Here is a 16,246-nt window from a genome sequence, read left to right on the forward strand (position 1 = left end):
GGGGGTGGGGGGTGGGTCCGTCAAGTCCTCTGCCTCTAAGAGCTCATGTGAGCAGACAGAGCCACTTGGGCAATCCCGGATAATCTCCTTATGCTCAGGGCACACCATTGGTCATCTGAATTCCATCTGCAAAGCCCTCTCAGAGCAATACTTAGATTAGTGTTGGTTTGAAAAAGTAGGGGAAAGGGAATCTTGGAAGTACATCATTAGAATTAGCTTGTTGCATATCTTTGTAGTTTATTTTTAATTTTTTTTATCGATCAGATTAAAACATGGAAGACAGAGAGGTTTCCTCCTCACCTCTCCTACTCTCTATGCCAGTACATATACGCAAATAGGAGACAATGAACAGGAAACAGAATTAAATAGTGGTCTTGGTGACTGTGTCCCATGTGATCATATCAAATAACTTAGAACACCTAGGTGCCGATAGGAAGTAAACCTTACTTGATCAGCCACTCAAATTGCTGCTTGATGTCTGAGCACCCGTAATCGGTGGTCCAGGCATGGCCAATGGTGTACTTGTGGAACTTCAGCATGTCCATCACTCCCACTTGGGCAATCACACAACCAAAGAGGTCAGGACGCTGATTTGCACACGCAGCTGGAAAATGAAGGCAGCAAAGGGAGATGAGTCAGCCTATCATTAAACATCTACATCAAACTAACAAAACACAGCTAAATGTTTTCAGAACCGTGGTTGTCCTTTTCCTAAGGACTTGGGAAGAAACCGTCAAAAATCACCTGCCCAAAGTTCCCCAAGCTTTCGTCCCTTTCCACCATCTCGGAGGGCCGGGGCAGTCTCATCAATAACAGAGAGCTATTACTCTCTCTGAGGTAACGGACGTGCTGACTTTGAGGACTGAGATGCTCATTCCAGAGCTCATTTTCGATCGCCTCAATGGCATGTGGAAGTGGGAAAAGGAATCAGGATGAGCGACTGCAGAAGAACGGTGCGTTTGCATGATGGGCTGCAGAAGTGCCGAGGACGGCCAAGAGAACACACCAATCTGTGCCGCCCGGTGCGTCTTAGAGGCGAGAATGGCAAGACTTGGTCTCTTGTACTTTGCACGTGTGGTTGGGAGAGCCCAGTCCCGGAAAACGACATCATGCTTGGTAAATCAGAAAGTTGGTAAGAAGACCCTCATTCAGATGGATTGACACAGTGGTTGCCCTAATGGACAGTGCTTTGCTCTGTGGACACACAGGAACTGACTCAGTGGCACGTGGCAACAACATTAACTAATCACAGAGTGGATCTTCATGAGGGAGGGGGTGCTATCTGAAAACAATAAGATCTTTCTGGAAAAACAGCAACAACAAAAAAACATATGTGTCCTGTACGCCCATCTCAACTTGTGTCCATTGGTGATGAAGGAAGTTAAGGGACTTGGACTTGTTCCAGATCTTAGAATTTCAAGACAGAAGAGGGTTAGGGCCTAGAATCCAGCAGAGAGTTGTTATCAATATTGGTACATCACCGTGTCTTATTCTAAAAGCCTTTCCTTCATATAGGAAGAGGCTTCAAAAATCCATGAAGCCCCACTGTAATAACCACTTCTTTGGATCATTCATCAAGTATTTGAGTGTCTGCCAGGATTAAGACCCAGGGTATATTAATGAGTAAAACGGAATTTAGTGGAAGAGATGTGAGTACGTGATTACAAAGGGTGTGACAATCCCCACTGCTGAAAAAGTTCAGGTAGTAAACACAGGAGTATAGGTGTACCCAGCCCACAGGAAGATTGTCTGGGACGCTCTGAGAGGAAGAAACACCACAGCCGCTACGTCTAGGACAGCTGGTCAAAGGATGTGAACTTTTTCTGCCTCTAGCCAAAAACATAGTTTCCAGCCCCAATTCTGCTTTCAGTGGTTATTAATAATACAGAATCCTGAACCCTTGGGGATCCTGGAACTCAATAAAACTTGTTGAATGAATGAGCCAAATTATTATTTGCCATTTATGAATTTTTAAGAATACCTTTTTACAAATTTAAGCAAATTATATTGAACTTTTGTATTTGATCTCCTCTAGAAAGTGCATTTCCAAAGTTCTAATGAACAGGGCTAGCTAACAAATGTACAGCAGAGCCTGTATATGTTAATGTACATGTGTGCAAAAGATCCCGGTGACACCGACCGTCAGAGCAGCAAGCAGTGTGTCCAGGTCACTATACGTGTTCACTGTAAGGCCGTGCTACCACCAACATAAAATAAACATAAAATAATTTTATAAAAGTGAAATTTTATTAACTAGAAAAAAATTATGAAAAGCTGCTTAGAGGCAATGCCACGCAGCGGTGAAAAGATCAGTAAACTCAAATCCCAGTACAAGCCTTACAACCCAGCACTGCCAATTCCCACTGTGTGACACTAGGCAGGTCATGCAATCTCTCTGTCCCGTTTCCTCCGTTGTGAAAGGAGATAACAACAGTGCCCATCTCACAACAGTGTGTAAGTGAAAACAGTCCCTGCCAGGGCTCAGCCCACGATGTGTGAAAAATTCCTGAACATGTGAATGAGGGGTGGGGGGTGCGGGTGGAGTGGAGACCCAAAGCTCATCTGTAGACAACTGGACATCCCCTCACAGAAGGATCACAAGGAAGGGATGAGCCAGCCAGGGTGAAGTATAGCACAGACAAAACATACAACATTCCTCTAGTTCTTTAATGCTTCCCCCTGGCATGACCCCAGTTCTATATTAAAAATCCAGCTAGACAAGAGCACGTACACAGGTACAGATAAGAGCTCTAGACACACGGAATCCAGGACAGATAACCCCCTCAGGAACAATAATAGGAGTAGTGATACCATGAGAGTAGGGGGGAAGGTGTGGGGAGAAAGGTAGAACCGACTTAACAATCGACCTATAACCCCCCCCCCCCCCCCACCACACACACACACCCAGGGTCACGAACAATGGAAACATGGGTGAAGGGAGACAGCGGATGGTGTAAGATATGGAAATAACAATTTATAAATTATCAAGGGTTCATGAGAGTGGGAGGGTAGGGGGGTGGCAGGAAATGAGGAGCTGATACCGAGGGCTCAAGTAGAAAGAAAATGTTTTGAATATGATGATGACAACATATGTATAAATGTGCTTGACACAATGGATGGATGGATGGATTGTGATAAGAGCTGTATGAGCCCCCAATAAAATGCTTAAAAATAAATAAATAAATCAGGGTAGCTGTGCGACCGCTGTTAAGTTATGATGACACCTTAAGAGTCCTACCTAATGCCATCGGGAGGGGGGATCAGTCCTATCAGGGGTGACTCCTGAGAACCGGGCCCACAGCCCACAGCCGGAGGGGAAAACAACACTGCAGAAGGAAGGGCCAAGAAGTGGCACAGCTGTTCAGGCCAAGAAGTGGCACAGCTGTTCAGGCTATCATGGATTCAACGATTTATTTAATTGTCATTTATCAGAGCTAAACGTAAATGGGTTTTGTTTTTTTGCAGCATGTCTCCCACCTATGAGTCAAAAGTAAATTGAGGGCGACCTGTAAACCTGATCCTGTAGGTTTAAACTAATAAGTACAATGAAAAACATCCAGTCCTCACCCACTAACAGGCCTCCATTGGAACCTCCATTAATTGTCAGCCTCTTGGGAGACGTGTAGCTTTCCTTTATAAGATACTGGGCAGCACACTGGAAGTCATCAAAGCAGTTTTGTTTGTTGGCCAAGATCCCACCTATAAAGTGCCAAAACACAAGACAGCCAGTTAAAAGGCAAATCAAAACATAACCGCTGAACCTAAAGGGAGTTAGGATGATGATAGGGCTTCCATTCAACCACCAACTAACCTAAACAACTCAAAAACGAATGCTGCATCAGGCATTTTAAAGACATCTCCACTGAAATGCTGTTATTCATAAAACAAACAAACTCACTTCCATTGAGACAATTCTGACTCAAATGACCCTAAAGAACAGGTAGAACTGTCCTGTGGGTTTCTAAGACTGTAGCTCTTTATGGGAGTAGAAAGCCTCGTCTTTCTCCCACAGACCAGCTGGTGGTTTTGAACTGCTGAGCTTGTAGTTAGCAGCCTCACACGTAACCACTACACCACCAGGGCTTCAACTATAACAAAGGTTGTTATGTTTTGTGGCAATCCACCATTAATATTACAACTTCTAATACATATACTAGATTTGTATTTTTTTTACCAGTCCCTAGAGCTCAAAAGGCAAACTGCCCCAAAGGGAACAGAATGTAATCGCAAACCATCTTTATTGTGGAGAAGCTGAACTTAGCACTCCCTTTGTTTTGCAGAAGTTTGAAATGAGAAAGCAAATGAAAATAAAGTTCGCCAATTATGCCTCTGTTTACAACTTTAAAGGATGAGCAGAAATTGGGGTGCGGCTGTGCTCCACAAAGGATGGCAGGCTCCAAGTCTTGATTGAAAGATGTCAGGCCTTTCCCCAGAGGATGGGGCTTCCCCATCTGTAAAAGTCACCTTGACGCACCAATAACTTAGGGGCTGCCACATTTACAGGGTCTTGGAATACCACAGTCAAAGGCAAGCCCTCACAAGCATAGATGTCTGAAATAGCTGCCAGCAGAATGAACACAAATCAGATTGACCTAATTTGATATTAACCACTTCTGCAGAAAGTCAATTAAATGATGAAGCAGGGCAACTGAAGAAATTTTTTCATAGCAAAACAAATGTTACTGAGATTTTAATAAGAAATTGTAGTTGTATTAGAATAGTTCGTATTACTTAGTTTCCAGGAATAATATCATTTTGGGGCTATGACTATAATTTTTATAGAGCATTAAATTTTAAACTCAACAGTATGGAATTTAGATTTATCAATGTTCAATATTCCCTGCTGTAAATAGAAAGGTCCCTTTCTAGCCCATTCACTGCTAATTTTTTAGAACATTTCTGAATCAGTCTAAACAGAAAGCTTATTTTTAGTCTGAGCCAAGTGTCAGCCCCCTAACCTCCTAAGACCCTTGAGCAGTACGTTGGTTCTAATTAAGACAGAAATGAGACAAAGAACCAACTAAGAGGGTGGAGGGCACCCTCCCCCGACAGAGCATAGTGGGCACTGGAGTGAGGTCAGAGAGGGCTGATGGAGGAAAACCCAGGTTCTTTCGGGAAAGGGTCCCGGGATCAGGAATCTGTGCACACGCACCTGTGTTTGTGTACATGCAACACAGACAGTTTCCATTGGAACGCAGGGCCCAGACTCAGAGTATGAATTTGGAAAATAAATTAAACATATGATTTAGAGAGACTTTATCCTTTTTTATGTCAGTTGTCTTTTAATGCCACAGTTTCACATTATGATTTCAGTGTAATTAGACTCTAACGTTGGCCAAAATTCAGGCAATTCTGTGTAGTTTCAACTACAATGACTGCCAGTCTTTGGGGCCAGATACTTGGCAGCAGTTGATCCAACAATGGCAGGCAGACCAGGTATGGCTGGTACCTGTTAATTAGGAACACTCATTCTTACTAAGATGCTCAAGTAGTTTGTTGTCTGATGCCAGCCCTAGGGATAAAAACTGGGTCAAGTCTGAGCTTTTCCTATATCTTGACCCTCACAGATTTATGAAAGTCCCTTTATAGCCCTCCCTTCCTTGTGGCTGAAACTGAAAGCCAGGGTGCTTGGTTCAGTCTGGGAGGAGAAGAATGGACGCACAGAGCTGCAGGTGGTCTCTGATGATCTCACTAGAGGAGAAGGCACTGAGCGCTGCTGTCCACCATCCCAGTGGGGCTTCCCTAACGGGGGGCTGATGGAGAGGAAGAGGAGAAGCACGCTGGAAGGGCAGGCGCCCCGCCCCCGACTCCCCTCCCATAGTCCCCTCCAGACACAAGACCAACACAAGGGAAGGTGGCGCTCTCCAGACCATGGCCCACCTGCGGAGAATCACCTGGTAGAGAAAGACCAAGGGAGGGTTTTGTGCCAAGGTTCTTAGAAGTAGAGATGATTATTTTAAATAAAACGGTGATAATCTGGGGTATGAAGTTTAGTGCTGCAGCATGAGTCTCAATCAACCAGAACTCACAGTGCCAGAGGCCAGAGAAAGGAGATGCACTAATCAAAATCAGAAAAGAAAAATGACTTCTAAAACCTCTCCTGAGAGTCAGGTGGCACTGCTCGGAGGATGCCATCTCTCAGGCATGCTGGGCAGATCAGAGGAAACCAGCAAAGGGTGCCGGCCTGGGGGACAGAAGAGATTGCTTTCTTATGAGAAAAATGGCCGGGTCTGCTGCACTGTAAAAGCAGTAGGAACCTGAGACCAGACCAAACCATGCCGTGCCGCCGCCAAGACTCACTTCCGATGGTGACAGATCAAAAGTGGTCCTACGCATTGTTCAGCACAAACTAATTCTGATTGCGTGTAGAACACGCTTCTGAAAATGTGTGCTTTATTATAATAAACATACGACAATGGAAAATAAAGTGTGGAAAGACAGATTTGTTAAAGGGGGTGTGGTGCCAGCAACATGCTTACAAATAACCTTAGGTATCCTGATTTCTGTCTACCCAAAATAGCTCTCTTTTCTAAACCCCCTCGGCTCATTTAAGCAAGAAGGCTCAGTATAACTTTGGACCAGATGTGTGTCTGGAGAGAAAACAATCTCACCTTTATGCCACGTCTCTCCGTATTCGCCACCTCCTCTGATGTTGGCCACTGCGAGAATGCCACCCATATGCCTCACAAAAATAAGCCTGGACACACTGAGAAATGGTCAAGACAGTTAGCCTTTCCTGTATCGTCTCGTAAAGATCATGTACTCTCATTTCACTTCCCCAAAAGAATCCCCCAAACACTTCACCTGCAGTATCATCTTTCACCCACAAGTATATACATATAGGATACATACAGATCATCCTGCTAGTAGGAAACTTGCCTTTATTGAGAATGCGCAGGGGAAATTCCATTTTATTCTAGGAATCAGACATTAAAACCAAGTTTGCAAGCAGCTGACTGATACTTATAGTGGCTGCTGTGGCGGTGTGCCCGTGAATCGATTCGCCCCCAGAGGAAGCCTCTGGACAGGAACACTGATTGCGCCAGGGTTTCCTCGCTGTGACATGATAGGAGCAGCTCGCCAGGTCTTTTCCCCTATCAGGTAGCAGACGAGTGCTTAACCACTGCACCACTAGGGCTTCTTCTGAGGACTCGTATACACAGGAGCAAATGTATACATGTAGGTGTTTAATCACCCAGAACATATCTTATGTGGGGACCAGCCATAGAAAGAATGGTTGTGGAACATGTTTAAATGGTTGAAGGAATAAGAGCATTACGTCACACCCACGGCCATCAAGTCAATTCTACCCTCAGCGAGCCTCCAGGGCACAGCAGCAGGGCTCCTCTGGGCTTCCGACACAACCAACCTGTCCAGGAGCAGACGGCCTCATCTTGCTCCCAAGGAGGCTGGTGAGTTCCAATGGTTGACCTTAGCCCAGCACTTAACCCCATTCTGCCGTGGGAGTGCCGAATCTATACTGGTGGCTGAATATGAAACAGCCTATTTTGTGAATCTGTGCTGGTGAAAAAGACCATACCCATTCGTTGAAAGCCATTCCCTTTGAAGAAAAGGCTGAGGGCAGTGGGATGGTGGCAAATGAGAGGCATCGACAGCAGTGCTGTCTAAGCTTAAAGGCCTCAGGTGTGTCCAGCCTACGTTCTCAGGCAGCTGTAGCTTCAGCTGTTAGCTTGCAACCAACGATTCTACTGATGACATTTTGAGATTCGCTTATGATCCTGCAATTCCTCACCCAAAATGCAGGTAGCGAAGAGATCACTCTATCCCTCCACGAACAGAATAAGTGAGCAATCAGGACATGAGGGAAACCTGTCCACAGTGGAACAAGCTCTGGTTCCTTCCCACTGTGTGGAAGAGAAGTGTCTGCAGGGGGCGGGGGTGGGCATGACGGAAGGGCGCGCCATGCTTACCTGTAGTTGGGTGTAATGGAGATGTTGAAGCCGCCATAGCCATACAAGAAAGCAGGGTGGGAACCATCCAATTTGATGCCTTTTTTGTGCACAATGAACATTGGAATCTTTGTACCGTCCTTGCTGGGGTAAAAAACCTACAAAGGGAGAAAGAAGAAGTGACACATGAAGAGTTTGTAGGCTTGTGCCAGGGAAGCCGAGGGAGAGCGAGCGAGTAAGGAGCCCACCAATGAAAAAAATGTCCGACAACTGACTGGGGTGATGCCTGCACGGTTCTTCTCAATACAGTCAACCCAATGAATTGTGCGGTAAGCGAATTACCTGTCAAGAAAACTGGAAAGAAAGAGGTCTATTTAAATTTAATATTCCTGACCAAGCTCTGACATGCTTTGAAATAGGAAAAAAATCAGACAGGTAGGAAGTTCTGCCTTCAAGATGCAGAGCAGCATATCCTAGGCTTACTGGGCAGCTTGTGGATAGCAAAATGTCTTTCGGTTTTTATGCAGGAAGTATCGAGCGGGGTAAAAAGCAGAGGTCCAAAACAAGAGGCAGGCCTTCAAATTCTCAATCCAGGGCTCGCTCGTTAGATGACTTTGGCCAAGTCACTTATCCCCCCTTCGCCTTGGTTCTTCATCCCAAATGGGGACACTGTGATCACCTCTCAGGCTGATCACAAGGAGGAAGTAACAGATCCAAAGTACACAGAGGAGAGCAGGCGTTTAATTCCCTGCTCCCACCCGGGTTTCCCAACACCAGGAAAAGGCAGATTTGGTTATCAGGCATTTTCTTCCCCCACCTCAAGAAAACAAATTTCATATTCCATTTCCTCTCTAAGTCCTACAATATTCAATACATCTTTGGTTTTCTATGTTTAACTATTAAACAGATGTTGATAACAAAACATGTTTGTATTACATTGGAAAAGAGATCAGGAACAACATTAAATCATCATTTCTGTGACGTTGAATAAGAGACATTTTCTCCAGTACTATTGTATGATTAGGTTCATCAAACCTTCAACATTAGAAGGGACCAGTTATTAGACATCAAAGAACTAAAAATCAGATCAGTGGATGCCTACCTTCCTGATACGATCACTGAAGACAAACATGTACATAAGCAAAGGTGGTGAAGAAAGCTGATGGTGCCAGGCTATCAAAAGATATAGCGTCTAGGGTCTTAAAGTCTTGAAGACAAACAAGCGGCCAACTGGCTCAGAAGCAATAAAGCCCACATGGAAGAAGCACAACAGCATGTGTGACCACGAGCTGTCGAAGGGATCAGGTATCAAGCATTCAAGAACAAAAAATCTTATCATTGTAAAGGTGGGTGAGTGTAGAGTGGAAACTCAAAGCCCATCGGTGGGCAACTGAACACCCCCTTACTGAGGGGTTGTGGGGAGGAGACAAGCCAATCAGGGTGCAGGGTAACAACGATGAAACATATAACTTTCCTCTAGTTCTTTAATGCTTCCTCCCATCCACTATCATGATCCCAATTCTACCTTACAAATCTGGCTGGACTGGAGGATGTACATTGGTACATATAGCAACCAGAAACACAGGGAATCCAAGATAGATGACTCCTTCAGGATCAGTGGTGAGAGGGGCGATGCCTGGAGGGTGAAGGGAATGTGGGGTGGAAAGAGGGAACCGATTACAAGAATCTAAGTATTGCCTCCTCCCTGGGGGATGGACAGCAGAGAAGAGGGCAGAGGGAAACATTGGACAGGGTAACTTATGACAAAACTATAATAATTTATGAACTATGAAGGGTTCATGAGGGAGTGGGGAGTGGGGAGGGAGGGGGAAAATGAGCAACTGATATTAGGGGCTAGAGTGGGAGGCAAATGTTTTGAGAATGATGAGGGCAACAAATGTGCATATGTGCTTGACACATGGATGTATGTATGGATTGTGAGGAGAATTTTACGAGCCTCCAATAAAATAATTTTTAAAAAACCTTCAACATTAAATTATTTCTGTAATGTTACATAAGAGACATTTTCTCCAGTACTGTTGTATGATTAGGCTCATAGAACCTTCTAGAACTGGGGCTACCACAGCCAAGTTCAGCCAACATTTTCATCTGTCTTGCTTTTTTGATAAGAGAGGGAAGAAGGAGGGTCAGGAAGACAACACTAATGGTATTAAAGTGATAAGCCCTAGAATAAGTGGTAAATCACCGAGAGTCGATAGTGGCTTCTCCCAGACTGAAAGGCTATCCAGAGCCTTCTCTCTGGGCAAATATGGCGTCTGAGTCCCAACAGACCCGACTGTGGCCAGCTCAGGAAGGGCGGGCTGACCTCACACGTCAGTCGAGGGTAAAAGCCTTTAACCCTTAATGTGGTGTGAAGCTGTGCAAAGCTTTTTAAGGTTGCAGTTGGGTTGAAAAACCCCTCAGGACCAACAATGAGAGTGGCGATACCAGGAGGGGAAGGGGAAGGTTGGGGGAGAAAGGGGAAACGGATCACAGTGATCTACATATAACCCCCTCCCTGGGGGACGCACAACAGAAAAGTGGGTGAAGGAAGAAATTGGTCGGTGTAAGACATGAAACAAAAACAAAAACAATATGTCATCAAAGGTGAGGGAGGGAGGAAGGGTGAAGGTGGAGGGGAAAAATGAGGAGGTGATACCAAAGGCTAAGTAGGAAGAAAATGTTTTGAAAATGATGGCAACAAATGTACAAATGTGCTTGGCACACTATATGTATGTATGCATTAGGAGCTGTATGAGCCCCAATGAAAGGATTTTAAAAAGTCCTTGGAAATAAGTTGAGGGTGCGCGATGCAGGCAGAGAAGATGGGGCGCACAGTAGACGAAGAGAAGGCTATTTCAGGACCACGGCAAATGCCTTTACAAGGGCTTGGCAAGCTCTTGGCACCAGGCATGAAATTAGTATTAAACAGACTTGTTTCCGATGCTGGAGAGAAAGGCTGAGATATGTAAATGCTGTCGTTTAGAAATCGGGAAGAATGTACTGCTGAATTCAAAATCATCAGAGGGGATCCCGTTTTATTTAAAGCTATCTAGTGCCGGTCAGCAGCCACTACTAGGGCGTAACTGTGTGGGTGGGCACAGCAGGCGTCGAGTGAGCAGCAGCAGCTCCCATGACTGGCCGGGGCTGCGAGCTCAAGTGCAGGCCTTCCACTTGGAGCACTGCACCTGCCGAGCCCGCAGGCCCGAGGAACCAGCAAATGCTCTCCTATGACTCTTCCCTAATGGCATCATCTGTGCAAATTATAGTGTCCTCCCCAACTGTCCCCGACCTTCCCATCTATTTGCAAATCCTTCCCTTGGCCCCAATCCTCCCAAACCTTGCTCAAACCTTCCAGGTGGACACCATCCTGGGGGTACCCTGCTCTTCACCCAGACTGCTGGCCAGGGGCCCGTCAGTCCTCATTAAGTGGCTGTCCGACCCGCCATCTGTTCCCAAAGTGTTTTGTCTTCTGCTGCTTTGTGGAAATCTGGCTTGCCCCTCTGATGCCATTTTTTCCTGCTCCCACCTTCTCACCCAGCTCCAAGACAAAGGCATGGCTGCCTCTAAGAATGCACCAAGAACACAGTCTCCTCTCTGTCCACGGTTGCAAAACCAGAGAGACGTTTTAAGCTGGTATGGTCCTGATAATAAAATAACCATATTTTGAACACTGTCCAAAGAGTAAAATGTACCATGAAAATGACTTTATAGTGGGCAAGAAAACACCTTACGAGAAGGCAAAGGTATAGACCACATTGATGTGTGTGTGTAGGTGCATATACTCAGTCACTCAGTCCATCACTGCCACCAAGTCGATTGACTCAGAGCCCCCTTGGAGGACAGAGCAGAACTACCCCAGTGGGTTTCCCAGAGTAGACAGCCACGTCCCTCTCCCATGGGGTGGCTAGCGGTTTGGAACTGCTGACCCTGTGGTTAGCAGCCCAACACTCTACCGCTAGGCAGCCAGAGCTCCTGCACAAAGACACACACGTAATCTCTGCATGTACATGACACTGACGCCCACCGCATGCACACACACGTGTGTACATGTGGCAGTGTTCGATGCGATTTCCATTTTCAGAATGGTCAGTGACACTAACCCTAAACCTGACTGCTAAGCTACGGGCAAACGGAATCCTCAGCTCGTTGACGATTAGGGCAGGGGTCCACGGAGGCATTTTAGGAAGAGTTTATTATGAATCAAACTCGAACCAAACCCATTGTCGCCGAGTCCATGCCAACTCACAGCCTCTGGAGGCCTGAGCAGAGCCTGCCCACAGTTTGCACAGGCTGTTATTTTGACAGACGCCGGCAGCCACAGCTTTCTCCCACTGACTTCCAGAAACGCACTCTGGCATGGCAGCTAAGTGCTTCACCACAGTACCACCAGGGCTCCTACTTCAACCAAACAGGCCAGGGTTGTCGTCATGCACCGCTTACTTCTTCGACTCGTTGAAACTGGCGTCCTAGTGCAGTCACTTCTGTTGAAACGCCACTTTCCCCAGGGCCCTAGATTTGCCAATGAGGAACAAGTGCTCCTTTACTTCTATTTGCTTTCCAAATCCTGTCACAACATTTCCACCTGAGAGTCTGCACCAGTGGTCTTGTACTTCACTGATGGGTCCTTGAAGCACCTTGTGACAAACACATTAAAAAACAAACCGAACGAGGTTCCCCAGGTTTCGGCCTTAGAGATGCTGATTCCACCGAGCCGAGGTGCAGTCCCCGCTGCAGCCCAGACTCACCAATGGATGCAGACGGATCTCGGTTCAAAGCACGCGTCTCACTATTTGCTTTGATCACCCCTCTCTCCCCATCACTTCACATCGACTAGAGCCGGACGTGTCCCATTGTCTTTGGAAGCTTCAATGGCCCTCTGTCCTACTCCTGACCCCGAGTCATCCTTAGTGATGTGACAAAGCGCCGATGTCTTTGAATTTGCACAGAGTTATTTAACCGTTTCCTGCAGGGTAAATATTCTGATTATTTTAAGACACCAGTAATGATGGCATAAATCCCTTATGAGGTAAAGCTCCTGATACAATTTCTGTAGCATATATTTAGATGTGCGATGTGTACCGCAGAGTGTATGTGCATCGAGGGATTCCTTGCTGCTGCTCTGAGGTGCCACTGCGCTGAAGGAACCACTGCCCGGATGGCCCCTTCTCCTCTGGTGTCCCCCGGGGCGCCGCTGTGCTGCTCCTTCTTGTGGAGGGCCCCTCCTGGTGCAGACCTCTGCCGTACCGAGTGTGACACAGGAACTGCGCTCTGCTGAAAGCACGTCCAAAGCCTGTAGCCCAAAGCTTGCCGTGCTTGCTTCTCAGGAGCACTGTGGCTCTACACACCATCCAAGACAGACTTTCAGTTTATTCGAGGTTCTTTGTCCACACCGCAAATTAAATCCACCGATTCACCTCCAGCCTCCTTTGTTGACTGCTCAGCTTTCACAAACACGAGACAACTGGAAGGACCAGGACGGCTGGGTCAGTTGGACCTTAGTCCTCAAAGTGACATCCTTGCTCTTTAATTCTCGAATGAGCTCTTCTGCAGCAGATTGGCCCAAGGCTACATATCCCTTGATTTCTTGATGTGGCATTTTTATTAAACATTTTTTATGGTCAGCATTTCACCACAATGCTCAAGTTCAGGGTGGAGAACAAACAGATTTACTCGGTCCACCTCATACTTATAACCAAATGAGAGAGCTGACAATTTACCACCTTCCTTTCTGAGTGTCTACATAGGAACAGCCCTGCACTGGAATGGACAAAGGTTTTATGGGAGACTTAATGGACAAGAAGACAAAGCACCCACATAGGATCTATCATGCTCCCACTTGAGAATAGAAAATAAAATCCGCTTGTTGCCCAGGACTAAAGGCTTAGCACATGATGCCGAAGAACCCCCATTGTCCCATTCTCGTGTTTGCAATGGAGCAAAGGGCTGTGGGACAGATCCAGCTCAACAAGGAGCCTGCGACACAGATGTCAGCAACAGTATCTGCCACACAGCCCCCTCTTTCATGTTAACAGAACACAACAACTTCAAACAAACAACAACAACAAAAACACCCACAACAACAACAAAACCAGGCCAAACAGACACTCTTAGGGAGCTCATAGTAATCTAGGGAGGTCATAAAAGGGCCTGTGCTTGTTTCCTTCTTAGATGTCACGGAGTCAGTCAGTTCTGACTCATAGCAACCCTACAGACAAGAGAGCAAACCGTGCCCAATCCTGCAGTCCTGCCCCATTCTCAAAACGGTTGCTATAACTGAGTCCACTGCTGCAGCCACTGTGTCAACTTGGCTCACTGGGGGTCTTCCTCTTGTTCACTGACTATCCTCTGCTTGAACAAGCATGGGTTCTTGTCCCAGAAACCTGTCTCTCTTGATAGCATGTCCGCAGGGGAAGTCTCACGATCTGCGATCTATGGAACATTCCAGCTGGATTCCTCCAAGACACATTCGTTTGCTGGGTGACAGTCCAGTACTTCCAGTATTCTTCACCAACACAATTCAAATGCATCATTTCTTGGGCTGTCTTCCTTAGTCGTCATTGTTCAGTTTTCGCAAGTCCATGGGGTGAGTGAACACGTGCCATGGCTTGGGTCAGGCCCACCTTAGTCCTTACAGTGACAGTTTTGCTCTTTGACACCATAAAGAGGTCTTGTATTCCACATCGGCTCAATGAAACCTCTCATTTGATTTCTTAACTGCTGCTTCCGTGAGCATTGGTTGTGGATCCATGTAAAATGATCTCCTTGTGTATTTAACAATACTGATTTTGGTGTGTATCACTACGAACCGTTGGTTATGGGTACAAGAAACAGAACAAACACCAACCTTGTTCGGTAACACTTTCTTCCAAACACAAGCAAATCAATCAAAGGTTGACCGAAATGATAAACACTGAGTTCATCAAGCTCCCTGCCTTAACGTCTAATCCTCACACCATTTAAACGCACGCTTCATTCTAAGTTCCTCCATTTCAAGGGTCTCCGGAGCGGCCTAACAATATTACCCAGTTGTCCTAGAGGCGACTCTGGTGGTAATCCCATGAAGTTACTTCATCATCTGAAGCCCAAACCATTAAGTACAAAAACCCATCAGGCTCACAGTTATCTGTGAAGCCCACGATGCTTCCAAATACATGACAGCGAAAGGATGCTTGAACAGAATCTCAGCAATTGTGAAACTACTGAAGAAAAGAGGAAAAGAAGATTCACAGTCATATCAAGTATATGAACCAGAATTTCAGAAATGACCCTGCGTCAACTATAAGGAGCCCTGGTGGAACAGCGGGTTAAGCACTGGGCTGCGAACTGCAAGGTCAGGGGACCAACCTCTCCCAGTCACTCTGTCGGAGAAACATGAGGCCCTTTGCTCCCCTAGAGCCACTGTGAGTCAGGATTGACTGAGGGCAGGGTGGGTTTGACATCAGCCGTGACATCACTAACTCGATTGCTACCCTTGAGTCGGCCCCTGACGCATGGACAACCCATGCGGAGCAGAGGAAGACACGAGCTTCTCTCAGAAAATACTCATCACCGGGCCTGCACCATGTCTGTGGTCAGCTGTAGGTAGGCCACTGTGGGCCAGAGGGCTCTCTCTAACTGGCTAACTTCTTAGAAGTAAATCACAAGGTTTTCTTTCTAGTCTGTCTTACTCTGGAAGCTCAGCTGAAGCCTGCTGACCACAGTAACAAGGAACCAGCTTCACGTAAAGACAGGTGGTGCCTGGGCCCGAGATACATTGGCTGGGAATTAAACCCAGGTCTCTTGCATAGAAGGCAAAAATTCTACTGATTCACCATTATCCCCCTTACCAAGTATAAGCAGGTTTTGGCATAAGCTGGGGGTTGGTGGAAGATAGGTCTAGCTGTCTTAACCTGTGAATCTAGTTCCAAATAAATGAAATAAAAACCTATTTTCCACTAAATAGAAAAATAACAAAAGGAAACCACACCATCACCCCCACCCCTCCACCCCCAACAAAAAGCAAACTAACAGAAACAAGAACAAAAAACGCGACTGCAGTTCAATCAATTCTGACTCACAGCAACCCCAGCGGACAGCATGGCACTGCCCGTGAGGTTTCTCGGGCTCTGGGTCCTTACAGAAGCCCACGGTTGTCCCGTCTTTGTCCCGCGCCACCTGCCTTTTGCTTGGTCGCTGATCACCTTGACCTGGCACCCTGGACCTGCTCCTGAAGGCACGAGCAAGGAGACATGAAGCAAGGGACAGCAGCACTTGTCGAACCAATAGCATCGGTCATAGCTCTCCCTCGGAGGACCTTTTTGTCTTGAGATGAATACAATGTGGAGTGAGATCAA

The 16,246-nt window shown here is 46.3% G+C and overlaps 1 protein-coding gene across 1 annotated transcript in view; it reads right to left on the minus strand.

Annotated features, from left to right (window-relative positions):
• The window catches only part of LOC101650064 (prolyl endopeptidase), a 112,616-nt gene that overhangs the window by 4,706 nt on the left and 91,664 nt on the right, over positions 1 to 16,246 (minus strand). The window contains exons 11-14 of the mRNA XM_045294649.1: positions 7,932 to 8,068; positions 6,612 to 6,706; positions 3,568 to 3,699; positions 448 to 604 (exon numbers count right to left, since the gene is read on the minus strand). Of these exons, the coding sequence (XP_045150584.1) occupies positions 448 to 604; positions 3,568 to 3,699; positions 6,612 to 6,706; positions 7,932 to 8,068 (521 nt within the window). The remainder of the gene's footprint in view (positions 1 to 447; positions 605 to 3,567; positions 3,700 to 6,611; positions 6,707 to 7,931; positions 8,069 to 16,246) is intronic.

Source organism: Echinops telfairi, unplaced genomic scaffold (assembly GCF_000313985.2).
Source record: "Echinops telfairi isolate 266 unplaced genomic scaffold, ASM31398v2 ScPeMD7_3533;HRSCAF=4204_0, whole genome shotgun sequence".
Classification (NCBI taxonomy): domain Eukaryota; kingdom Metazoa; phylum Chordata; class Mammalia; order Afrosoricida; family Tenrecidae; genus Echinops; species Echinops telfairi.